At 33.1% G+C, this 26,578-nt stretch overlaps 1 protein-coding gene across 1 annotated transcript in view; it reads left to right on the forward strand.

Annotated features, from left to right (window-relative positions):
• The window catches only part of LOC124362792 (serine/threonine-protein kinase mTOR-like), a 78,464-nt gene that overhangs the window by 7,080 nt on the left and 44,806 nt on the right, over positions 1–26,578 (forward strand). The window contains 14 exon segments of the mRNA XM_046817599.1: positions 2,458–2,589; positions 2,790–2,919; positions 3,878–4,113; positions 9,255–9,451; positions 9,826–10,024; positions 11,139–11,431; positions 13,156–13,324; positions 13,776–13,986; positions 16,372–16,521; positions 18,104–18,310; positions 19,606–19,811; positions 20,570–20,776; positions 23,806–24,026; positions 25,086–25,231. Of these exon segments, the coding sequence (XP_046673555.1) occupies positions 2,497–2,589; positions 2,790–2,919; positions 3,878–4,113; positions 9,255–9,451; positions 9,826–10,024; positions 11,139–11,431; positions 13,156–13,324; positions 13,776–13,986; positions 16,372–16,521; positions 18,104–18,310; positions 19,606–19,811; positions 20,570–20,776; positions 23,806–24,026; positions 25,086–25,231 (2,665 nt within the window). The 5' untranslated portion in view covers positions 2,458–2,496.

Genomic DNA, 26,578 nt, shown 5'->3' on the forward strand with positions numbered 1-26,578 from the left:
TTTTATGTTTTTCATTTAAGTTAAAGATAATGATGCCAACAGGCATACATCTAAAATATATGTAGTTTATCCTGGAAGAAGTCCACTCCATCTGGAACACAATTACCAAGCTTATGTAATCTAGCGATGTGTCCAGCCTTCAGATAATTTGTCCTGTGGTTGTTGTGAGCAAATAGTTCATTAGATCTGTTGGACCTTGGAATCCCTAAGTCAGTTTTGGCTAGTAGAGCTGGACAGTCTATAAATCAATTGAAAAATTGATGGAGAAAGAGTAAATCATTCAGATTAAATCGTTGTTCTAAAGGGCATCAAGCAACTTCATTATATCGCTGTTTAGCTACCGAAACCCATCTTGGTTTCTACAAGCGTCACAAATCTTCTCTGAATCTCTTAAAGCCTGGTAATATGATGGCATCCAGACCACTGGGTACTCCAGAATGGGATGTAGAATCGTCCTGAAGAGGATGACCATGGAGTTGCCAAACTATCACTAGCCATAAGAAACCTGCGAGTCGGCTTGCTCTACTGCATACAGCATTGATGTGGTGATCCAGAGAAAGGGTAACGTTCAAGAGAACCGTTTCTTCACCTTCTCACAATGATGTATGCAAGTGCCATCTGTGGGATAGTCTCTTGAAGTAGGAATCGCTGCAACGAAAGAATATGGACATGCAAGATAGCGCTGTAGAATATTGCTCTCTTGCACATAACTCAGCTTTTAAAACAACTTATGCTGTCAGCAAAGAGCAGAAACTTACTTTCAATCCTCGCTAATATCATTCATAAATAAGTTAAACAAATAAGGCCCCAGAATGTTGTGGTTCACTTTATCAAGGCCTTTACTACAGTCAAGATGAATTGCATTGACCTGCAGCCCATCAGTGAAGGTAGACAATGTATAATCTTTATAAACAACTAAGTTTGTTGTGGTTAAGAGGCCCGCAGAAAATCCATGCTGTTTTTAAATAATAACTAACTTAATGAGAGACTTCAATCTATCAAGTGCAATGAATTAAAATACTTTAGCAATTGGAAACTGGATTGTAATCGATCGATAGTTACTTGCAGATATGCAGTCCCTATCTTTGAATATAGGTACGACGCTGAGAAAAATCATTCCTGAAGACTCCCATTAAAAAGACCTGCTAATTAGATCACTGCAGTGCCCAACGCATTAGGGGGAATTAAAATTTGAACATGGTTAATTTTTCTGAAAAAAAGTTTTTGATTAGAGTCCAGAAACGTTAATTGACACCACTGTTTTTCCTCGGTGGGCGAATTTCTGCATTTTCGACATTGTCTAACTGTCTCTTTGCTGATGTTGGTGAAGAAACAAATACCAATACATTATCTTAGAGGTGGTCTGCGAGAAGATAATCTGTTTTAATTTTAGCCTGACACAATTTATATTTGTGCAATCGGGAAGAACTGTTGTTGAGATGTTAGATCACCAATCCAATTTTACAACAAGGTAGGCCTAGTTCAGTTGTTGAAAAAATCACCAATATTTCAAATATGGGTCCGGAAATGAGTAATTAATGTACTGTTGTAGCTGGCTTGTTTGAGATTATTATAATAGTAAGAAACATTTTTTTTCGTCAGGAAAACATATCTAAAAACTGCAATGCAACTTATTCCCTTCTACTGGATGAAACCCGCAACAAAGGAACAACCCAAGATAAAACAGGCATTAGATGCCTACTCTTGACTCAAAGGTAGTGTAGGAATGCAGGATTGCTCTAACAGAACTGGTGAAGAGGAATAAAGTCATCCTTGATTAGATGCCGGTCATAAAGGCATTCCTGGGAATGAGACCGTGGACATCCAGGCCAAGATAGGCTCTGAAAATCTTTTGGTAGGGCTAGAGCTGGCTATGGGGTAGTCTTCTTTACAGTAAAGCTCTTGTAAATGCCTGGGAAAAGAGGATAAAATCTGAGATGTGGAAAAAAACGTCAGGACTCGGGTAATTAAATATTTTATATGGTAATTGTACATGGAGAGATAACTTCTCTCCATATGGTAAAGTTGGATTAGAGTCTTTGATCTAAGCAATGTGGATATACAACGTGTGCTCGGGAAGATAACAGGGCATGGTTCTATTCAGAAACATCTGGTGGAGTTTGGCTTAAGCTACACTGATGAATGCTCGTAAATGATAATGGAGAACAAAAGCCCACACATTTTTTTGGATTTGGCAGATAACTTATATTTGAGGAATAAATGCAAGGGAGGTGCATGGACCCTTTAGTACTAGGTGCAGGGTCCTAGACTTTTCTCTCAAATACCAAAAAAATTAAACTGGTGGCAAATTTAAAATACTATGCAATTCTTGGCCATATCTTCAAACTGTAGATTGACATGATAATGACAAGATTTTCATTTTTACAGCTACCTTGTTATAATACATTTTTATTCAATTTAATTGGTTATTGAAATAAAATTGACGTTTTGTTACAGATTCAAGTTTCCTACTGAAGACAAAGAAAAACAAGTAAGATGTCGAATTCTCTTACTCACAATTTTGTCCAGGGACTTAAGTCTCGAAACCCAGAGGTTCGTGGGAAATCAGCTCGGGATTTGTATTTATATGTAAGTATTACATGTGATATTTTTTATTTGGATGTAATTTGGGTTTAATGAAGTAGTAACAGAATAATGACTGTAATCACTCTTAAGTAGTCTGGACAAGTTCATGACTTTGTTACTATTGCTTTAAATCAACAGTTACAGTCTATAAAGCTATTTTAATCTTAGTTGTTTTATCTATTGTGGTAATTCGATGCTTACAGGTTAAAACTGAACTACGAGAAGTATCGGCAGAGGAACTGGCATCTTTTATGGATGAGTTCAATCATCATATATTTGAAATGGTGTCTGGCTCCGATGTTCATGAGAAGAAAGGAGGCATCCTTGCAATTGGTTAGTACATATTAGAATCAGAAACGCATAATGATGGTACATTGTGCATGCGTATTTTACATGCGTTTCCAGATGTGTAATGAAATTAAATAGGCCAGTGATGACTTACTCGTAGAATACTAACAGTCTTAATAGTTTTTGTGTTTAGTTTCTATAGGCCTTACTAATTTGTACTACAATAGCTTTCCACCCATTCCGCTAACTCGAGGCTCGAGAACCGACCGGATAATGATTTGGCCGGATAAATTGATGTGTTTTAAAACTTATTATATTATAGTTTACCGGACACTAAATTTATATTCTTAGCTAATAATTAAAAAATTATTTATTTTCAATTTTTTGATGTTTTGTTAATAAAAATATGTATGTATACAGAACACACAATTAATCTTACAGTCACACATTGGAAAAACATGCATAACCTACAACTGTATTTGTAAAACTGTCAACATCATAAACAATAAGAATCCAAGACTGTACAGGAATTAAGAAAGAGCATCCATGTTGTAACAGGTCATTATGAGTCATAGAGTTTAGTTGAAACATTGTCGTTGTTCATTTCTGGTCGGTCACGGTTGGTTAAAATGATGTTGTATTAAAAAGTGGCAGATTAAAAATCAAAACATAGACCGGTTAATTCGGTGGCTGGGAACTAAACTACTATATGCTAGATTAGAGATATGCTGAGTTTTATGTACAAATCTTGATTTGTTAATTGTGATGCATGCTTAACCTTTAGTGTTAGGTTTTGACACCTGAAGAAGATTGCAGATATACAGTATCTGTTCTCAAAACATTGTTTCTGTCTTTTGTAAAATTATATTTGAAATCCTGTTTTGTGTTTTCAAATCAAACATTGTCAGTAATAAGCTTTCACCATAGAACTAAACTCTTCTAGATGTTATCTTCATACTATTGTTAATTTGAATATTAATCCATCGTAATGGTTTATTTTCAGTTTGCCTAATAGATGCCGATGTTGGAAATATCAACAACAGAATATCAAGATTTGCAAACTATTTAAGAAATCTCTTACCATCTAATGATATTGGTGTGATGGAACTAGCAGCAAAGACAGTTGGAAAACTAGCACTGGTATCCGGTACATATTCAGCACAGTATGTGGAGTTTGAAGTGAAACGTGCGTTTGAGTGGCTCGGTGGGGACAGGCATGAAGGAAAAAGACATGCAGCCGTAAGTATGGGTGGTTTTAAATTTTGGTTGTTTTAAATACTAACTTATTTATATTTTATTTCAGCCATTTTATGTAATCATACTGTGTTGTATGCTAATAGAATAGATCATGATGGAGTCTGAATTCATTATGAATAGGAAAGAAATGCATAAATAAAGAACTGTCAAGTAACTAGTTACATGTTGTAAATAATTTTCTCTGATTACAAATCTTTTATATTCAGACCAAATTTAAAATTCTGGTAAATTTATAGAATTTTATTGTTGTGTAGGTCTACTTTCTTAACAAAAATGCATTACTGTGAAACAGTGCATTCCATTTAAAGGTGCATATTTGTGTTTTTTTGTTTACTGTAAGAAGAGCATATCATTTTAGTGTAGGAAGCAGCATTTTTTAGTTTTTTTTTTTAAATTTTATATAAGGGTATAACACTTTATGTTAATTATTTGGTAAATAAGGATAAAAAACTCAAAAAAATGTAAATGACATATTATCACCATGACTGCATAAAATATTTGTAGAAAGGTCCTAGAACGTACATTAATATTGGTAATCATAATTTTATAATGTTTTTTGTTTCATTGACACTAAACAAAAGCAGGCTACAGATAGCTTTCCTTGGACAACAAACTTTCAGGCTATAAATAGCCCTTTGTCCATAAAAGGGTTAACTGTTTATTAATGTTTTCAATGTGAATTCTTTTCTTATAGATGTAATTATTTCTATGTTAATAATTGAGTTGATCACATATAGTTGATCTCCTCACTGGGTGGGGAAGGAGGGGAATAAAATGTCAGACTAGAAATCTGTTATGCGGGGATCCCACAAGGCTCTGTATTTAGGCCCCTTTTATTCTCACTAAAAACAATTCACTTCAATTAAAAAAACTTTCAAATTTTCATCTTTACGCCGACGATTTGCAAATATACATGTACTGTTTGCTAAATGAACTAACCAGTTTTTTGTCACTACTCAACTTAGATATTGAACCATTAACTAACTCTTGGGCAACATAACAAGGACTGAAACTAAATGAAAACAAAACGTAAGCAATAATGATTGTTGACTCTAGGATGATAAACCAAATTAATCTTGACACCATACCAAAACTTAAAGAGTTGTGAACGGTGAATTACCAGAACATACTGAAAAATTTTGAACTCACTATGAACACAAATCTCAAATGGACTGACAAGTTACGATAACGTCAAACTCAGAATAGTCTTTACTGGCATCCACAGTTTAAAGTCGTTTGCCTTGTACCTGCCATTCAATGTTAAGTAGATGCTCATTAAGACTCTTACACTATCACATTTTGACTACTATGATGTCGTGATGGTGAGATGAGCGTTGAGCAATTAGGCAAACTCCAACGTGTTCATAATTACTGTATTATATTTATTTCAGCAGTTGTCATGAAACTTTATTAACTACGTAAATTCCGCATTCTTTCTATTCTACATTTAATTATCAAAACCACATACAGTGCAGTCTCTATAATCCGGGCGTGCGCTAATACGGCATGTCCAGTAATCCGGCACTGTGCAAGCGATGACGGGTCGGGTTAATGCCCTTCGGTTCATGTCACTGTAAGCACGGATGACTCACCGGCCCGCCGCGCTGCCACTAGTCACTCGTCAGTTGCTTGCCTACTTTTCAAATTTTTTTTACTGTATCCTTCCGTTGTTAATTCTCAGCCAGATTAGGCATACTGTACTCTTTGTTTATTACGTTTAATTGTTTATTTAGTTATTTTCCAATTGTACTTTTGCGTTCTACTTATGTTAAACTATACTTTAACTGGTTTCTAATAAATTTCAATATTTAATAAATGTACATTTGTATGTTTTTCGTATGTTTTTACCCATACATCCATTAATCCGGCAATCCGGCAATTTCGGTAATCCGACACTACCAATTCAGATATACTGCCGGATTAGCGAGATTGCACTGTATTTTTTATCTGTCCAATCATTTCAACTTTATCTCTGATATTATTGAATGACCTACAAGAAGGAAAGCCACTATCAATTTTAATTCATCAATGTAGTATTTAATAGGCTCTTTACTGTTCAGGCTGGAACGTTCTTCCAGATGATATTAGATGTATTGAAGACCGTTCACGCTTCAGGGCGGAGATTTGGAGCTTGTCTGTGGGGGTGTTGGGGGTTCTGCTTGTTTTAGTCATGTGGTCAATTAGTGTGTTAGAGTGATTTAATGTGTCTTTGCTTCTTCATTTTGAATTTTTCTTGTATTTATTACAATTTACATAAAGTTTTTCTTTTGTATTTTAAGTTTTGAGTTCATTTCAATATATAGATTTTTACTTTTAAGTTAATTTAATTTTGTATAGGTTAAGCAATTTTGTTATTTTCTAATTAAAGTACCGCATTTGTATCAAAGTATTGTAAATTTTCTGTATACAATATGAGGTTGAGTTGTAGAGAGGGTATAATAGCCCTAACTCCGCCTCTTCAATTTCATTTTCATTTTTCACATTTTTTAATTTTCATTATTATCATTTCACTTATTTTATTTTGTTTTCAATGTAAAATGCGAAACTGTACTAGGAAGTCAGAAGGGTAAAGCATGACGCTGATTGTGACCAGACCAGTCCCGGATTCTTTTGATGTCAATACACATGTAATGAAATGAACATCCGCCCACTGAGACAGGCCCAGCCCAGCCCTTCCCGGCCTTTTTGTAAAGTCGAAACACATGCAATTAAATGGACACCCACCTATTGCTGCCAGCCGAGACCAAATAGGCTGGGCTGGGCCGTTGGCAGTGCTTTAATTGATATCAATTAATCTAGATTTAATATATTTTTTCAAATATCCTCAAATATTTTATCAAATGTTATTGTATATTTAAGTTAACCCTGCAACTGGCTTTAAGCGATTATCGACGCATTAACTACAGTTTCAAAATGGCACTACTTAAGCTATTTTCGACGCATTAACTATGTCGTAATATGATCTCTCACAGCAAGTCTATTTTTACTTTGTTTGAAGTAAAACATACGTAAATCTAAAGATAAAGATCCAAGGTTTCATATTATATCATAAAACGTTCTATAGTTACGTTAAATCTTTCATTATAAAATTCTAAACTTGGATGTTCACATTATTCTGATTGCCATTTGTTTGCGTAATTTCCGAACACGCTAAAATTACCGTATGTTTGTAAAAATTTCCTATCGTGAGTTTACGTTCTACATGATCGTAAGTGTCGTCATTGAAAACAGTGTATTCTTGGCTTTCAGAAACATCTTTTCAATAGCCAGTAGGAAAATAAATGTTTATAAAATAAGCGTTTGAAAAGCTCGTGTTTTGTAAAATCCCAAAATGCCTAATGTGTCGAAAATAGCTTAATTAAATTTTGTTATTTTATCGTTGTCTGGAAATAGTGAAAATCATATCAAAACAAAGAAGAAGAATTGCTCTAAGCAACAGTATCATCAACGAAGATTATGAACTAGTATTTTATTTTTATTCTGTTGCGCAATCACCGACTCAGCCAGTAGAGAAGAACAACGCATGGCTTGGTTGCCATGTTGATTTCTTTGTTGTTATTACGCCATTGCCGGTATTAGTGTGTTGCTTGCTATTTATTTGGATATTTTGGACTTTTCGTAAATAAAAGTTTGTTTAGTGTTTTTTTTTAATTAGTGAAGTGAAAAATGTAGAGGTTAGGTTAAGTTTTATTGAATAGGTTGGATTTTTGTGAAACTGAAAATAAGCCTATGTTCACGTAGGTTCAGTGTTTTATTATTTTGTAGACAATTTAATTTTAATTAAAATTAAATTTTGATTTAAATTTTTGCAAAGGTATTTATTATAAAAGCATATTCATGTATTTTACACAATAAAGTTTTTTTTTTTTTACTTTTTAGGTATTTACTTTTACTTTTAGGTAAGGTATTAGCGTTTTATTTCTATGACCATTGTTTTATTTTTTTAACAAAAAATAATAGAGATAAAAATACATTTTTGTAAACTTCAATAAAAGTACTATCTTTATAAATAATTTTTGGATGAAAAGAAAATTGTTAGCTAAAAAAGTTAGGCATTTATTTCACAGTTTTGACTTATGTAAAAGTTAAAAAAAGTTTGTTACCATATAAAAATATCTTATACAATGTAAACTTCTATAAATATCATATTTTTCTCTTCTACATATATGTATCTCTTAGAAATAAATATTTGTTCATCCAATAGATTTCAAAATGTCACAATGGTATACATAATAGTGCTATACAAACTTTTTTCAGATTTTGTAGTTTTTATAGATATATTATTCAAAAGTACCAATAAACTTCTTTTATCTAAATATTTTTGTTGTAATTTGTAATTGAGGTATATAAGCAAACTTTTGTATATTTTAGAATTATTCTAAAAAAATTCATATTACCTGAGAGGGTGCTATACATTTTGAGAAAAAATTATTCTTTACTAATATTTTTACGTTAATCTGTAAAAAAATAAAAATACATTAAATGATTCAATCTTTAATATTTTTGGGAAAAATACATTTATTTCTAAAGACATTGATGTTTTTAAAATGTTTTTATCTTAAAAAATAGATGAGCAGTGATTAAAATACAAAACCCTTACAAAATCACCAAAAAGTGTCTGCCATTTTGGGAAAAATGATGTCCAGTTCCAGGGTTAAGTTTAATACATAAATACTAAAACTACATCTAAAGAAAACTAAAAAAAAATGAAAGTAAGAATATATTTTTTGTAGTGTATAGATATTTAAAAATTTAAATTTTCAGTTTAGATTTTCAAATAGCTTATCATGGTAAGAAGTTTAAAATGGTGTATGAATGAGATTTACGTTTTTTATACATGTATATATTTCATCTTCATATTGACGTGTAAGATACATGTTTTAATTGTATTAACAAAATGTGTTATGATTTGTGGAGAGGTTTCTGAGGCCCTTAAAAATCCTCATTTTCTATTCCCAGCATTTAAGTGCAACAAATATAATAGATAAGCAGGAAAATGCTAAATAGTTATATTTTTTATGAGTTGTTCTGAAATGGGTTATGAAAGTTGATAGTACATTTTTACAACTGAACATAAGACTTGAGTTATTAAGTTTATATTATTTTTTTTGTATTATTTGTAGGTGTTGGTGTTAAGAGAACTCGCTGTGAGTGTTCCTACATACTTCTTCCAGCAAGTGCAACTATTTTTTGATCTGATATTTAATGCAATAAGAGATCAGAAACCCATAATCAGAGAAGGTGCTGTGGAAGCTCTTCGGGCCGCTCTGGTGGTCACGGCACAGCGGGAGACTGCGAAACAGACTCAGAAACCTCAGTGGCAAGTGAAATACATAATATATAACAAAATTTGACTTTGAGAGAGATATAGAGTAAAATATTTACTCTATTTTAAACATCTTTTATTTTAATTCACACTGAAAACATAAAGATTTTTACTTTGTAAGTGTTATAACCATTATAGACAAAGTGGAAGTCAAGCCATTATGATTTCTCTGTTCAATTTTGAAAATCAGTTATGTCCAGGAACATTATTTTAACACGTCTCATCATTCTCAAAAAATCGTTGGATCTATAACTTCTAGATCTAGTTCTACTCTGTAATCGTCTGTTGTTTTCTTGTCATTTCTTGGATGATTAAAAAGGCGGTTAATTTTGTTATGTAGTCTGTTGAAAATTATAACCTTTGTGCAGGTACAAGCAATGTTACGATGAAGCTTCAAACGGATTTGACGACACATTCACCAAAGAAAAAGGGGTAAATCGAGATGATAGAGTTCATGGATCATTGCTGGTGCTCAACGAGCTGATGAGATGTAGTAATGCCCAGTGGGAACGCTCCTATGAAGATTTGATGCAGAAGTTGCAATGCCCAGTTACTACACCACCCTCGGTATATACATTTAATCTTGTATATTTTTATTTCTATAAATTTTGTTTAGACTATGTTATATTTAACCAATAATTTTAAAGTATAATTAATACTTTAGTAAGGCCTTTGGTATGGTAATTTGAATGGATTTGTGGGGAAATAACTACCCACCTTTCTGAAGGGACACATTAGTACTTAAAAAATGTATATTATTCCATCTGTCATTTCACAATTTTCACTAATTGAGAACTGGGATCTAGGAGAATTTAGATTTGCTTCTGGAAATTAGTTGGAACTTGGAGTTAAGTCTGGTTAAAATATTGAAGTCAGACCCCAATCAAAAAGTGTCTTGGGGTTGAGTTCTACATGGTCCTAAAGATCCTTAGTTATTGGAGGATGAGAATTAGGCATGCTTAATCTGAGTGATAAGAATTGGAAATGTGTCCAAAGAAGTGGAACTAGTTCCCTCAGATTGTTTTGGAACCAGAGTGTTCTTGTAATGCTTCACTTCTTCGGAACTCCATGTTCTGTCAGAATGGTCTACTAAATGTGCCAAGAAGTTCTGGGTGTTTCAGACACTGTTAAGCAGAACAACTATGCTGGTAAATAATCCAGTTGCGATCAGTTTACAGGTAATAATAACATTTTAGGTTGCAACCTGTTGCTCTACTGGACTATTTAGACGGAATTTAGAGGGACTGTAATTTTAAATTTACAGTAGTTATTAATCCTTAAAAGTGTTTGTATTAATTAAAGTAATGGAAATCCTTAAACATACATTTTTATTTACAATTTTAAGTTTATTTTTAAAATATTTAATTATGTTTTAGCTTTTGATATTGTAATGGTGTCGTAAAGGAATTTGCAGTAAGGTCATTTCGTCATTGTATGAATATGGTGACTGTTGTAGTGCTTTTCTGAAGTTTTTCTGTGTTGGGGAACAGTGGCTGGATTAAAATGAAATTGGATTTTATAAACTGAACAATACCTATTGCAATAAAGTCTAGTATTTCTGGCTAATGATATATATATACCTATTTTGAAGACTAAAGGCTGAGTCTTAACGTGATATAAACACAAATTTTGCTGTAAAGTATTGAACACTAGTTGAATGGTTGAATAATGTTCTGTTCAGGACTCTGTAAGTTTGCTGCCTCGGCTAAAGTCACCACTAATCTCCACCAAGACACGCCAGAGCACAGCGTCTCACACTAGTATCAGCTCCATAGTGCTGGCCAACAACAAGTCCAATCCTGAACACATGCTGTTTGAGAGCTCCGTCTGTCGCAGTCTCATGATCGAACATTTTGATGATGTCTGTAGTGAGACTTTGGCACAGAGGATATCTCGGTCTACCCATATCCTTCAAACTTTGCTGGCCATTCTGCCTAGGCTTGCAGCGTTCAACAAAGAGAAATTTGTGAAAACGTGAGTAGTTCTGTGAGATTATTCTAAAGTTTATTTAGAACAGGTATTAAAAGTTCTATGTATTTTCTCTCTTAGTGAATACTTTTCAATCATTGTAATAAGAAATTATACCTTAACATAGTTAATACTTTAATAAAGTAGATGAGTTAGTAAGTGAGTTACTCTTCTCCTTATTACTTTTAACTTTAACTTTTTCCAAATTCAGGAATAATTCAATATTATTAATGAATTTGTTGTTTAAAACCCAGCAATTGTTTGGATATATCATTAACCATTATTTAGGATGGCAGAATATCCTTTATATGTTACTAATCGTAGTTGCAGCCGAACCTATAATTTGTGTCTAATAAGTATTCATATTTCCATTTTATGTATTGTGTGCTTGCGCGCACGCACGTGTGTGTGTGTGTGTGTGTGTGTGTGTGTACTGTATATTGGTTACTTGCACCTTCTCTGTGCTGCTGTGGCAGAGTTTCTGCATGTACTCTAAATTTAATTATCCGTTTTCTTGTTAAATATGAATTATTGAGAAATTTTTGTTTATTACAGATAAGCAAAAACTGGTACTGTACACTCTCCTAAAGGTGTGTAATTTTCAAAGAAATACATTTGACATTAGGAGATTATCAGCACTCTTTTGTTATTACTTTGGGATTGGCGTTGACTCACTTCTCTAAAATCATGAAGCCAACGTATGCTGAGTAGAATACAGAAGTCATTAGTACGACTGAGAGTAGAGTCTGTCTGATAGCAATCCTTAAGTTCACTCTGTTACACTTCCAATTCGGTTTTACAGCATTGTATTAATGATGGTGACATCCAATCTGCTAGGATCCCCAAGTTTATTAGCCTCTACTATTAAACATTTGTCATCACCAACATCCTTGAAATATTGGATCTGTTATAACAAGTCTTTGGATAAATGCATTGCACCTCGTACATTGAATATTTAATACACAACCACGTTCAGTATCACATCTCTGACCACCACATACATATGCACACTGTTAAACATTTTTTATGGCAAATTAACTTTAGCACTTCTCAGGATGTTTTTTGTTTTGTTCTAACACTCCCATGGCCTGCAGTGGTGGCCAACTCCAATTTCCCCCTTAGCTTCGAAATATGATTGTCTCTCTCCATTCTCTCTGTGCATTGCAGGACACATGTCACTTCTTACGGTTGAATTTTTAGAATTGTTTATAGTCTACCTACACATTTCAGTCTTATGTTAAATGAATGAAAACGAACAAATAAACAATATTTAATACTTTTTAATGGTGAAAATTGTTTTGTAGAACTTATGCATATTGTTTGTACCAGTTTTTATCATGCTAATTACCCATAACTATGTTTACTTATTTTATTAAGTTTTCTTGACTTATTTAGTATTATATTTATTTTGAAATAGTAGTAAGAGAAATTAGGATTAAATTTAAGGGATTTACTTTTAATCAATTACCGAATCACTATGGCCATGAGCTGTTTCTAGTGACTCAGCTAGCGGCAGCAAGCTGCAGTAGTAGGCATTTTGTTAACAATGAGCCTCCCTTTTATAGCCTCTGATTTTTAAATTCTTTTATTGAAATCAAACTAAATATAGATATAATAGCAAAAACCTCAACCTGTTTATATTGTTTTCATGTATAAATTAATATGCTTTGTAAGCATACATTTGTTAATGTAAGTATGAGACAAATGTCAAGGAAAATGTTGTTTTTCAGACACCTGAATCCGACGATGGTGTATTTGTTGACAACCCTGAGAGGAAGGGATCGGGACAGAGCCACCGCCTTTACTACCATTGGTCTAATAGCAGTGGCAGTGGAGGATCACATCAAACCCTACCTTCCTAAAATAATGGAGATAATCAGAGCTTCACTTCCTACTAAGGTATTTTCCAATAGTAATCATTGTCATGATTAAACTAAATAGTTTACTTTGGTTCTAAGCACAAAATAGTGCATTGTTTTACCATGCTTAAAAATGTCTAAATAATAATAGAAATATATTACTTTAAAATGTGTATGTCTGATTTGGAGGATTTAAAACCATGATTATATATAATGTGATTTCTTGGTCATTACCGAATTAGTGAGTTATATAATTGTTATGTTATTGCTAGCATTTTTAATGATACTACTAGAATCTTGTAAATAACCATATGCTTCATGTATATACTGTCTGTTATTTTCCTCAGGTTAATAAAGGTGTCATATTCTCTTCAGTCTTCAGTCAACCTTCAGTATGAACATGTTTATAAAAAATGATTAACAAGTGGTAAACAATATTATTAAAATATTTCACCTCAGTTTTACGATCAGTTGGCATGTGTTTTTGACAGGACACTCCTAGCAAGAAGCGGACGTCAGGTATCGAGCCAACTGTGTTTGTGTGTATCACACTACTGGGACATGCAGTGAAGACCCTCATCAAGTCTGATGTGAAGGACCTGTTGGAACCCATGTTGGCCACAGGACTCTCTCCTGCCCTCACCACCTCCCTGCGGGAGCTTGCCACAAGCATCCCCCAGCTCAAGCCTGACATTTCTGAAGGTAGCTTCATCAAAACTATTTTATGTCAATAATTGTTCTAAGTTCTGTATTTTGCCAGTCCTAAAATATTTATATTTATGTATGGATTAGCATTATGATTTTCCTGTTCCCCAGTTGTTCTTGTCCTGTAGCTAGTGTTCTTTAAATTATAAAAATGTATGTACCAAAATAGGCAATACAATTACAAATAGGCAACACCTGTTGATCTTATATTTATTTTACACTTGCATGTCATAACAGCATGATCACTACATCACTATGTAAACAGATCAATAGGCGAACGTATTATGCAGGTAACTCCACTGATCTTATTACTACATTAATCCTGGGACTTGTGGTCAAATTGCCTTATGTTTATTTATTTCACGTGTGTGGTACAAAATAGTACTACATTATATATCATTGTATTTAGTATTTTATTAGCAAAAAATTTCTAGAAAATAAAAATACATTTTTTTAAACGTTTGTCTGAAATTATCTACTACTTTATGTACAGTAGTCTTTGAAATCTGGCTATTAAAATTAATACATATTTAGTTATTTATTTACCCAGATTTAAGAATTTATGTGTTCTAAAGCATGTTTTAATAATGTATTTATAGATTCTAAATATACAAATTTGATCAAATCTGTTCAGTATTGTACTTAACATACAGGGCGTTTGAAAAGTATGGGTACGGCTTAATATTTTAAAAAACCATAGGAGATAACATCTATAAACTTTGCACAGTGTCATATGGCTATGTAAACTATTTTTCCTTCCTATTACCGTGACATGCCAACCATGGGGGGACGGCCCACAGAGGAAAACATGGAAATCTTAAATTGAAGCATGGGTCGAGTGATACCTCATTTGAAAGAGCTCACTTAGTAGAGTTGAATGCCGCAAACCGCATCTCAAAAGGTTTATCCAATCAGAAATGGCGGGTAGTTTTAGGTACACATTGTGAAGTACATTATGCGCTGCCATTTCTGACTGGATCGTCGTATTCTGATGCGGTTGGCGGCGTTTCACTCTACTAACCAATGTGTTTTCACTGACTTTTTTTAATTAGCAAATTATGTCATAAATTTATAACACAATAAATAAAACACAACAAATACCGATGTTTTTTAGTTTTATTTATTGTGTTATAAATTTATGACATAATTTGCTAATTAAAAAAAGTCAGTGAAAACACATTGGTTAGTAGAGTGAAACGCCGCCAACCGCATCAGAATACGACGATCCAGTCAGAAATGGCAGCGCATAATGTACTTCACAATGTGTACCTAAAACTACCCGCCATTTCTGATTGGATAAACCTTTTGAGATGCGGTTTGCGGCATTCAACTCTACTAAGTGAGCTCTTCCAAATGAGGTATCACTCGACCCATGCTTCAATTTAAGATTTCCATGTTTTCCTCTGTGGGCCGTACCCCCATGGTTGGCATGTCACGGTAATAGCAAGTAAAAATAGTTTACATAGCCATATGACACTGTGCAAAGTTTATAGATGTTATCTCCTATGGTTTTTAAAATATTAAGCCGTACCCATACTTTTCAAACACCCTGTATAATGTCGTAATGAATTTCATAATTTGTTACTTCACATAACGTAGCAATGTTGGCAAGGAATTATCTAATGCAAATGCCGAGACCAGGTCCAGTTCACATCTTTCTTAGTGCAGCGTCTGAAATCTGACACAGTCAGAACTTGACTCCTGATGTCACAAGATGCACCTGATGAGAAAAAGAAAGCTCCTCTTCATCTAGATTGTACTTGATTGATTTTGTAGTCTAGGAGACTCTGATATTGAAACGATGAAAAAGAGTTTATTTTGAGCTTCTTCTTATGACTTTTTTTGGATCTCTTCAGCCGTACATAATTTCAAATTCCAGGAGTTAAATCTGTGAACTGGAGCTGATCTCAGCATTTGCATTTGTACTGTGGTACACATTTATTTAAACTTAGTAAATTTAAAGACAACATTAAAAACAAAACCCGTATGGTAAATGAAAAGTTGTTATACTTAGTTTTGAAGCATATAGAATTGATAATTTTAACCAATATTACACTGAACTTTACAATATTATATAACACTGTTATTAATAGTTACCAAGCCTAATCTTTCGTAAATGCCTTATAGTTTTCATCCCTTTTAAATCTATTCATCATTTCAAACTTATGCTGTATTCTGTACATGCTTTCTTTTCATAGATCTGAAACATTCCTAAAACGAGTTTATCTACATTGATGTTTATAAGTTGTATTTTATTATTTGAATTTCACCAAACTCATTGAGAGGATCATTCTATAAAGATTATGTATATTGAGTCTTGATGTTAAAATGATAATAATGCTTGCTGATAAAGTGAGTTATAGAGCACTATGGTTGCTGCAGGTTTGCTCCGAATGCTGTCTCAGGTGCTGATGAACAAACATGTGAGGACCTCTCACATCCCTGGAGTCTCTGCCAGTCTCAGTTCTGAGCCACAGGAGATTGCATCCATTGTTTTAGCTCTCCGTACTCTAGGCAGCTTCAACTTTGATGGTAATTTTCATACATAAAGATTTATTCTAAGTATTTTCAACATCATTATAATATTCTGTTTTTTATTTAAAAAAAACTGTAATATTTTATTCGGCTATTGGAAGTACTGTATCTGTTTAAGTTAACTATAACTAATAAATAATTACAATAAGTGTCATATTTAATTTTGAAATGTTTAAAATAGCCTATTACTAGTTTTAAAATTACCATTAATGTGTTTGTATTAATAAATATTAATAATTATTGTGTATTAATAAATAATTTTTTAACAAATTGTTTAAACAAAAATGTATGTAAATTTGTTGTAAGACCATCTTAAACTTTTACAGTAGCGAGATGTTTTGCCATTTAGAATTTATTTGATTGCTAATGTTCTAAATTTTGAATTAATGTAATGTTCTGTGAATAAGGTTTTAAGATTTTTTTGAAGAAAAGGTTAAGGTTAGATCATAGCTCATTTTCATGAAGAATTACTTCTAAGCTTTAACTCACACTAAATGCATAAATTTGGTTATTAAATAAACCAAATACAATGTAATATTGAAGGACTCGTCAGAACATAACAAAGAGTAACTGCACAGACTGGTAGACAGACTGCCCTATAATAAATAAACCAAATACAGTGTAATATTGAAGGACTCGTCAGAACATAACAAAGAGTAACTGCACAGACTGGTAGACAGACTGCCCTATAATAAATAAACCAAATACAATGTAATATTGAAGGACTCGTCAGAACATAACAAAGAGTAACTGCACAGACTGGTAGACAGACTGCCCTATAATAAATAAACCAAATACAATGTAATATTGAAGGACTCGTCAGAACATAACAAAGAGTAACTGCACAGACTGGTAGACAGACTGCCCTATAATAAATAAACCAAATACAATGTAATATTGAAGGACTCGTCAGAACATAACAAAGAGTAACTGCACAGACTGGTAGACAGACTGCCCTATAATAAATAAACCAAATACAGTGTAATATTGAAGGACTCGTCAGAACATAACAAAGAGTAACTGCACAGACTGGTAGACAGACTGCCCTATAATAAATAAACCAAATACAATGTAATATTGAAGGACTCGTCAGAACATAACAAAGAGTAACTGCACAGACTGGTAGACAGACTGCCCTATAATAAATAAACCAAATACAGTGTAATATTGAAGGACTCGTCAGAACATAACAAAGAGTAACTGCACAGACTGGTAGACAGACTGCCCTATAATCTTTTGACCCAAAAATAAATTTACTACTTCCTTTCAGTATAGTCACAAATAGGAATGAAATTTAATACTTGGAAGTTTATTCTTCTTGTCTCAGTTTTTGGTTCTTTAAAGTCAACATCCATTAATCTTTAGGTAACCACTTGTTCAATGCTGAAGACAAGGGCGAAAATAGCCACAGTGAGCATGTATTAGTTTTCAAAGCAGAAACAATTGTGCCAAGAGTTACAAAAAACATTTCTTCATAAATTTATAATTAGATGTAGGTAAAGGAAACAGGATTTTAGTTTGTAGGAAATTAAAAAATTACAACTATATGGTGACAACTGTTTGCTGTTGTGTGTTGTAGGTCACTCGTTGCTGCAGTTTGTACGTCGGTGTGCAGAGCACTTTTTGAACAGTGAGCAACAAGAAGTACGACTAGAAGCGGTGCGGACATGTTCCCGCCTGCTGCGATTGGCTGTGGAGAGTTCTAGTAGTCGCCACTCACACACTGTCACGGCTACTGTCAGCGAAGTACTGGGCAAACTTCTAGTCGTCGGCATTACCGATACTGGTGATTATAGTTGTTTGTTCATAGTTCAAATTGGTAGAAAACTTGTGAGAAATAGTTTGGACTTATTAAATACTATTTATTATAAATATTAAAATTAGTGTCATATAAATTTATATTTCCTTAGCAATGTTAGATGTAAGATAGTGTGACATTCTTTCTTTTAATAGCTGCAAGTAGTTCTTCCTCTCAACAGCTGCTGATAGTTTCTGCCTAAAGGATGTTCCTAATTATTGACCAGATTTTTGAATGACTTCTTCACTTTTGTCTGCTACTTCAAATTTTACATTTTTTCTAAGAAATCAAAATCTGAAATGCTGAAAAAATATATGGAGAAGGTTGAAAACAAAACAGCAGCATACAAGTGGCATAAATGTTTTAGTATAGGTTGTACAAACAAAGAAACTGATGTTCATGTGAGATGAGTATTCCACTTTAAAAAAATGAACTCCGGCAATTGAGTAACGTTCAACAATATCGGAACTCTTTTTTTCTAGGAGAAGCTGATCCCCTTTTAAGCCTTACTCTGTTCGTCCTCATGAGCTACTGGTCTGTGCGAGGATCTTATCAAACAGAATAAGGGGGGGAGAGTCGATGTGGTACAAGGTCGATGGTACTGATAAAAGTGCAACAGTTACAGACAGGATTCAAACCCGCGCTATCTCTAACTCAGACTCAAAGTACAACGTCTTAGACCGCTCGGCCATCGGCACTACCCAACTACTTACTTACTTTATTGTATGAAAGTGTTTGTAGCCTACACTGTCCATGGTTACAATTTCTCCAGTATGGTCAATGTTGTAATCTTTAGTAAAAGTAGAGGACTGCCCATTTCATTTTAATCTCTACACACCCTGTTTTTATGCTTTTTTCTGCTATTTATGGTATCAGGAGGTTAATTTTGGAGCAGATCATATTCGTTTTTTGTTTTCACAATGTTTTAAGTACAACATTTCACAATCCATTGAATAAATAGTTATCAGAAACTATTATAGAATAGCTGTAAGATGAATATCATATGGCTTGGTGTTTTTGCAAGCATTTTTTTTTAATATATAGGATTTTTATAACCAAGTAGATGCTTTTCAAAAGGTTTTAAAAATTCTTTGTAGTATTGTTTTTGTATGAAATGAATTTAACGAGTTTTGGTAAATGTTTCTAGACAGTTGATGAATCTCAATTACTAAAAATAAATGTGCAATTGCTTAAACTGTTCCTTACTCAGTCTCATGCTTTAAAAACTATGTTATCTGTAAATGAAATTTAAAATTATTTTCATACTTATTTTACTGTTACAGATCCTGAAGTACGTTACTGGGTCATGGCATCTTTAGATGAAAGTTTTGACAACCATTTGGCGCAAGCTGAAAATTTGAGTGCACTGTTTGTTGCTATGAATGATGAAGCTTTTGAGATAAGAGAAATGGCCTTATGTACTATTGGACGGCTAAGTTCATTGAACCCTGCATATGTAATGCCTTCTCTTCGCAAAACATTAATCCAGGTAAGTATTATTTTCTATTCCCTTTTAGTTATCTTGTTAAGAGTTTGTAATAAGGATTTGTGTATAATAATTGTACTAGAAAATTATTTTAAACAGAACTGAAATATTTAGTTTAATTATTTTTAGGAGGACATAATAGTTTAATTTTTTTATTTTATGGATTTGTATAAGTGACAAAAGTGAGTTTACAAAAATAATTTTTGTAGATATAGTTTCTACAAAATGGGTTGATTTTTACACATCTCTGTAATGGTTTTCATAGTTAACTGTTATCTTACAGTGTTAATATTATAGTTGTTTCTTTAACTATTGTTATATTATACACTAATGCAAAATTGAATGTGTCTTTATGGAAGAGCTGTTTTTCTTGTGTTAAGTCAAATGTGTATGTTAAATACTGGACTTACTATCACGTAGTTTAGATTCATAAACTAAAGCAAGGTAATAATAACACAGTTAAGAAAGCATTAATTATAGATTCTGAATTCAAATATGTCTATGTTTTAGTCTAGTAGTTCACAATCTGAACATTTGAGTCTGTTTCAGTTAAACTTTTAATGGTATTTAAAGTCTTAAGTAAATAAATATTTTGTTAAAGGAATCAGAAGACAATTTATCTTTATCTTCAAACAACATAATTAGCCCTACAGTGGATTAACATCTAAACATATTAAAATATAAACAAATTAACAATGTTTTAATCACAAAAATATGGTATAAATTGCAATAATTGTAGAAAAAATTGTTGGTTGTTGCAGTTCCTGACAGAGTTGGAACACAGTGGGATGGGTCGTAACAAGGAACAGAGTGCCCGCATGTTGGATCATCTCGTGGTCAACGCTCCCAGGCTCATCAGGAACTACATGGAGCCCATACTCAAGGTGCTCGTACCCAAGCTGAAGGAGCCAGAACCTAATCCTGGAGTGGTCATCAGTGTGCTCACTGCCATCGGTGATCTGGCTGAGGTCTGTCATACGTTTGTAATTGTTTGTCTATAATCAGTTAACTATTTTTTATAAGATCTATATAGTCAGCTGGCCCAGACTGCCTGAACTGTTCTGTTCAGCTTCTTTACTCATTTATAATAAACTATAAATTTTGGTTATGGGACAAGAGTTCCTTTATATAATATATTACACAGTGTGGATTATCTAGTTAATACACTATATTGCAGTATATCTTTTCACTTTTGATCATTTGTGTTGTATTAAAATGCAGATGGAAAGTAGAAGGAAGAAAATATCATAATATCTAGAGCTATATATGAGGGTGGTTTGATAAGTCTGGTAAAAATAGAATAAAATGTTGTTTTAAAGGCAAAAACTTACTTTATTTCTCAACATAGTCTCCTTGCAAGGCTATACACTAGGTCCTTTGAGTTTTCAATTTTTTCAACTCAATGTCAAACTTTGCAAGTCCGTTACAGCAACGGACACTTTCTCATTAAAATTAATTCCCACTTAAGCCAATTTTTCAAATTTGAGAATAAGATGTCACTCAGAGCCAAGTTTGGTGAATAGGGTAGGTGAGGAACCAATTTGAATCATAAGTTGAGCACTTTCGCCATTGCGGCTGTGTGGGCTGGAGTATTGTCCTGGTGAAACAGCACCTTCTTCCATGCCAGTCTTGGTCGTTTTTCAATGTTCAATGAGTTCCTGTTTCAAACAATTCAGCAGAGCAGCATGATAGGGCTCAGTTAGGGATCTGCCGTTTTCCAAATAATCTATCAGGATTATACTCTGGGAATCCCAAAAGACAGTTGCCATCACCTTTCCAGCTGACAAAACAATCTTCACTTTCTTTGGTGCAATCTCCCCACTTTTCGTCCATTGTTTGGTCTCTGGAGTGTGATGGTGTATCCAAGTTTCATCCACAGTTATGAATATGTGCAAAAAGTCCTGTAGATTGTGCCTGAAAAGTTTGTGATTCTGAGTAGAAATGTTCTTTCGTTTCTGTCTTTGAACCAAAGTGAGTTGCAATTCTTTCAGTTGAGATGCCTACAATGTTAACTATCTCTCAAACTTTCAATCTTCTATCTTCCACTACCATATCATGCACTTTATCGATGGTTTCCTGTGTGGTGACTTCAACGGGCCGACCAGAGCATGCTTCATCTTCTGTGCTTCTCTGACCACGTTTAAACTCATTGATTCAAAAATAAATGGTTTTCACTGTTGGTGCAGAATCTACATGGACTTTATCTAACTCAAATTTAATCCTTCATATAAAAATGTTTAATGACCGCACAAAATTCATTTTTTTCCATCCTAAGGAACTAACTATGCAGTTTCCACTTCAACAGTCAACTAATAACAGCTGCCATTCGAAACTTTCTGTAAAATCCGTGGAAAAATGAGGCTTACCAACAACAGTGCAGGTTCCAAAAATTTCCCACTCTTTCATACAAAGTTACCAGACTTATCAAACCGCCCTTGTATATAGGCAATATTTTCGTTACTGCCTTTATATAGATGGTTTATCCTACCTGTATACAGTGTACATGACTATTATAAAAATTATATTTTGATAATAATTAAATATTTATATCACAAATTGTTTCTATAATAAAGTGTTATTTAGTCTATAGTTGTGCAATCCACACAATTTATTGATTTTTATATTAATCACATCTACTTTGTTTTTTAAGTGAAAAGAGAATGTCACAGTCTAAGAGTTGTAGTTGTGGACAAAACTCATATTTCTGTATAATATATTTAATTTAAAAACCTTAACCACAAATATTATGTGGTTTTTTGGTATGGGATGATTATAAATATGATGCCAGACGCTTGTAAATAACAAATTTTTTAAACTTAACCCTTCGTACGCGTTAAGCGGTATATATCGCCGATCGTAATTTCCCCGTAGCGCGCTAAGCGGTATAATTCGCGGTATCTCTTAACAACGTATTATAAACATTTCAGTACCACGAAATCCCGTCAGAATGTTCATGAATGCTTCTTATGTCTTCCATTGTGATATTGGTGGAGCGTGACACATCAAAACAGCTGTCGTCAGTCACAACATCTGGTTTTTGTAGGCTGTGAACGCCTGTGCGCGCACTCGGCCTGCCGTCTCTACGCTCGGAGCGGGTAAACTCGCTCGTGAAAACGACAGCTGAACGTGCATTGTTTGTTTAGTTACCTAACAGTGGAAAGACTCACTTTATGAAAAAAGGGGGAAAGGAACAGCTAGGTGCGTCGTGTGTTTGAAGAGAGGTCTGAGGAAAGAAACCATTTATCTTTGCAAGACATGCAATGCCAATCTGCTGTCCATCCGGATGACTGTTTTGAAGTCTACCACAGTCAAGCTCAATTCTAACTGTGCAATGTTCTAACTGTTTTGTGCCTTCTAATTTAATTTTTAACAGTGTACCAAATCCAAATTATTTTGTTTTAAACTAATATGTATCAAGTCTTAAAAAATTAAATGAAAAAAAAATTAAAATTACTTGAAAACTTTTATTATGTATTATATGTATTTATGTAAATAATATAAAAATAATTTTTTAACATAACATGTGTTTTTATATATTATTTAACCAATATGTTCAATAAAAAAATTAAAAATTAAAAAAAAAAATTCATTAAGCATAACAGTAGCTATTTCTACTGATTATTTAGCGTACGAAGAGTTAAAAAAGTTTAGAACCTTAACACAAATGTATTAGTACATTTATTGAAATTAGGTTGAAAATAAAAATACCTGGCAATGTTAATTTTACAGTTATATTTAAAACTATGTTTTAATGTGCTAAAAAACCTCCTTTTTATTCATGAACAAAAGGACCCTTGTGAAAAGAATTGAGATTATGAAAACTAAATTTTATACTAATAAAGTTGTTTGTAAAGAACCTAATTCTGAAATTGTATGTAAGAAATGAAATAATTTACAACACTCTTAATGTGGTTTTGATCATTTACTAATATAAGTACCCCATGAACTTGAGTATCAGCTTGGCTAATTGGTTATTCAAAGTTTACTCCATGAGCAGGTGAATGGTGTGAAGATCCAGCCCTGGATGGGAGAGCTGTTGGCAATCTTGTTGGAGATGCTGGGAGATGCCAGCTCCCCGGAGAAGAGAGGGGTGGCTTTGTGGGCTCTCGGACAGTTGGTGGGAGCCACTGGTTTTGTGGTTCGCCCCTACAACCAATATCCTGCTCTACTAGATACCCTCATTAACTTCTTGAAAACTGAACAACAGCCCATCATAAGGTAATGGCATTATATATGAAAAATACAAGTCTAAAATGATATCATGTAGTAAAAACAACCCTAACAAACAACTGTTAACAGTTTTTATTTTTTTAATTTTGTATACAGTTATCTTTACATCTATTTTAAATACAAAAACTTAATCTTGAAAAGAACATATAAATATACATTTTTTTACTAAGAAAATGACAACATTTTCAAAATTTCTAAGATGTTAAGCACTGCCTTCTACAATAACTAAGCTATTAAAATTTTGGCAATTTAAACTATCAACTGTAGTAAAAACGTGAGTGCGTGCTCAGAGGTCTAGGATAAATTTGAACTTTTTGGACCACCCTAATATGCATGTATAAATAAATTATATATGGTAACTTGCTAAATAGTTTTATTCTTAAAAACACCTGAATATTTTTAATTTTATGTAATCTAACCAAGGGCAAGTCTAACGGGTATTTATTTCTTTTGTGATATATATAAGCGTCTTGTATATTTGAAAAGCTATTCAAATTTTCTACTACTTGAAGTAACAAACAATAAATATAGAGACTTTGCAAAAAACTTCTTTTGAAAATCATAGAGAATGTTTCTAACAGTGCATGTTATTTGAAGTTGACTGATGAATTCTTGCTGTTGTTTATATAATTTTAAATTATGACATTGCAAAGTCTGTATTATTTAGACTTTTAGAAGAAAATTAGAATGGCTTTACAAATATATAAGACGTTCATAGATTCCACAAAAGAAATAAATACCTGTCAGACTTGCCCTCATAAATTCATAATATTTGAAATTATAAAATAACGTATAACGTCTTGTTATTACCGTTACAATACTGTTTATTAGCAAATTGATGTAGGGGGGTGTTACTTTTGAAAGGGTTATTATAAGAAAGCTCACTTTCAAAACTTTGTTATTGGGTGGTTTTGTATTTTACAATTAATTACTACTTCTAAGCTGCAAAAACATCCTATGTGGTGGTATTTATTTTTATACACTGCATCAATGGTGGAGATTGAATTGTATTCTTTCCCTGTTCTACCTAAAGTAAAATGTTCTCAGGCGTGAAACGATCAGAGTGCTGGGTCTGCTAGGAGCCTTGGACCCATACAAACACAAGATGAACCTAGGTCAGATTGACACTCAGGTTGATTCCACAGCTCTACTCTCCATGACAGACCTCAAATCTGAGGCAGAAGCCAGTCACGGTAAGGGTAATGCTGTTTTCAATTGATGTTTAATTTTAAAGATCCTTATCGATACACAATTTATGTTCAAAATGTAAAGGGATTTTTCATTAAAAGAATTTATTCATCTACATTACTGTTGTCACCTTCAAAATAGTTCCCATTAGTTATTATGGACTTGTTTGTGCCAGCACTTCTTTCTATCCTTGAAACACTTCTCAAACTCGATCTTTGGGATAGCCTTTAGCTCTTTCAGTAATGTGCTTTTAAAATCGTGTATGCTCTTAAAACCATGCCCTCTTAGAGTTATTTTTATTTTTCAAAATAAACATTTTTTGAAATTTATTTTTATTGCTCTATGCATACGGCATTGAATTTACAGGTAGTATCCTTATTTACCATTTGACCTTGTAGCAAGAATTCACAATGCACTATACCATTAAAATCGAAGAAGACGGTGAGCATAACCTTCAAGTTCAACTGCACTTGTTGAGCCTTTTCAGTCTTGGTCCAGAATGCCTCCACTGAGATGATTGAGCCTTAGTTTTAATGTCATATCCGTAAACCCATGTTTGCATCACCTGTTATAAAACATTTCAATAACTCTGCATCGTCGTTGACTTCTGTAGTGACTCCTGAGTAATTTTCATTCGCCGCTGTTTTTGTTCAAAATTCTAATTTTTGGAAAATGTTGCTGCCATACGTTTTATGCCCAGAAATTTCGGGAAATTTCATGGCATGAGCCAATTGATATGCCAACATCATCATCAACTTCTCTGATCGTAATACTGCAATCGTTCATAACCATTTATTCCACTTTTTTACGTTTTCATCAGTTGTTGATGGTAAATAAAAAAACTAAATGAAAAATTCTTTATAACAGAGAAAGTTAGGCCCATGTGGCTTCTTAGACTTAACCTGTAACAACAAGAAATTAAAAAAATAAATTATATATTACCTCATGATTAAAAATCAAACATAGTTACATTTAAATAGCATGGAAAAATCAATAAAATATTTTAGCATGTAAATGAAAATTTAAAAATTATAAACTAACTACTTTTGTAAATGTTAAACGCATTAAATAAAATGATGCTTTTAATATTCTCATAAAACTAAACTAGTTATTATAACTAATCATTTCTAATAAATCCTAACTTTAATTTCCACACAATCTCACATTCAATCTTCTGCCAGTGACATGCCCAGAGCATCTTAGAACGGACCTGCCTGGACTAACTGTTTAAGATATATATCTTTTCGTTTCATCACAAACAGACTATTAATGGAAGTAATTGTTTGGGAATTCACTGGTGCATCTGGAGCATTCGTCATCTTCAATGTATATCTTTGAAATGTTACACCACT

This window comes from Homalodisca vitripennis, chromosome 5 (assembly GCF_021130785.1).
Source record: "Homalodisca vitripennis isolate AUS2020 chromosome 5, UT_GWSS_2.1, whole genome shotgun sequence".
Classification (NCBI taxonomy): Eukaryota; Metazoa; Arthropoda; class Insecta; order Hemiptera; family Cicadellidae; genus Homalodisca; species Homalodisca vitripennis.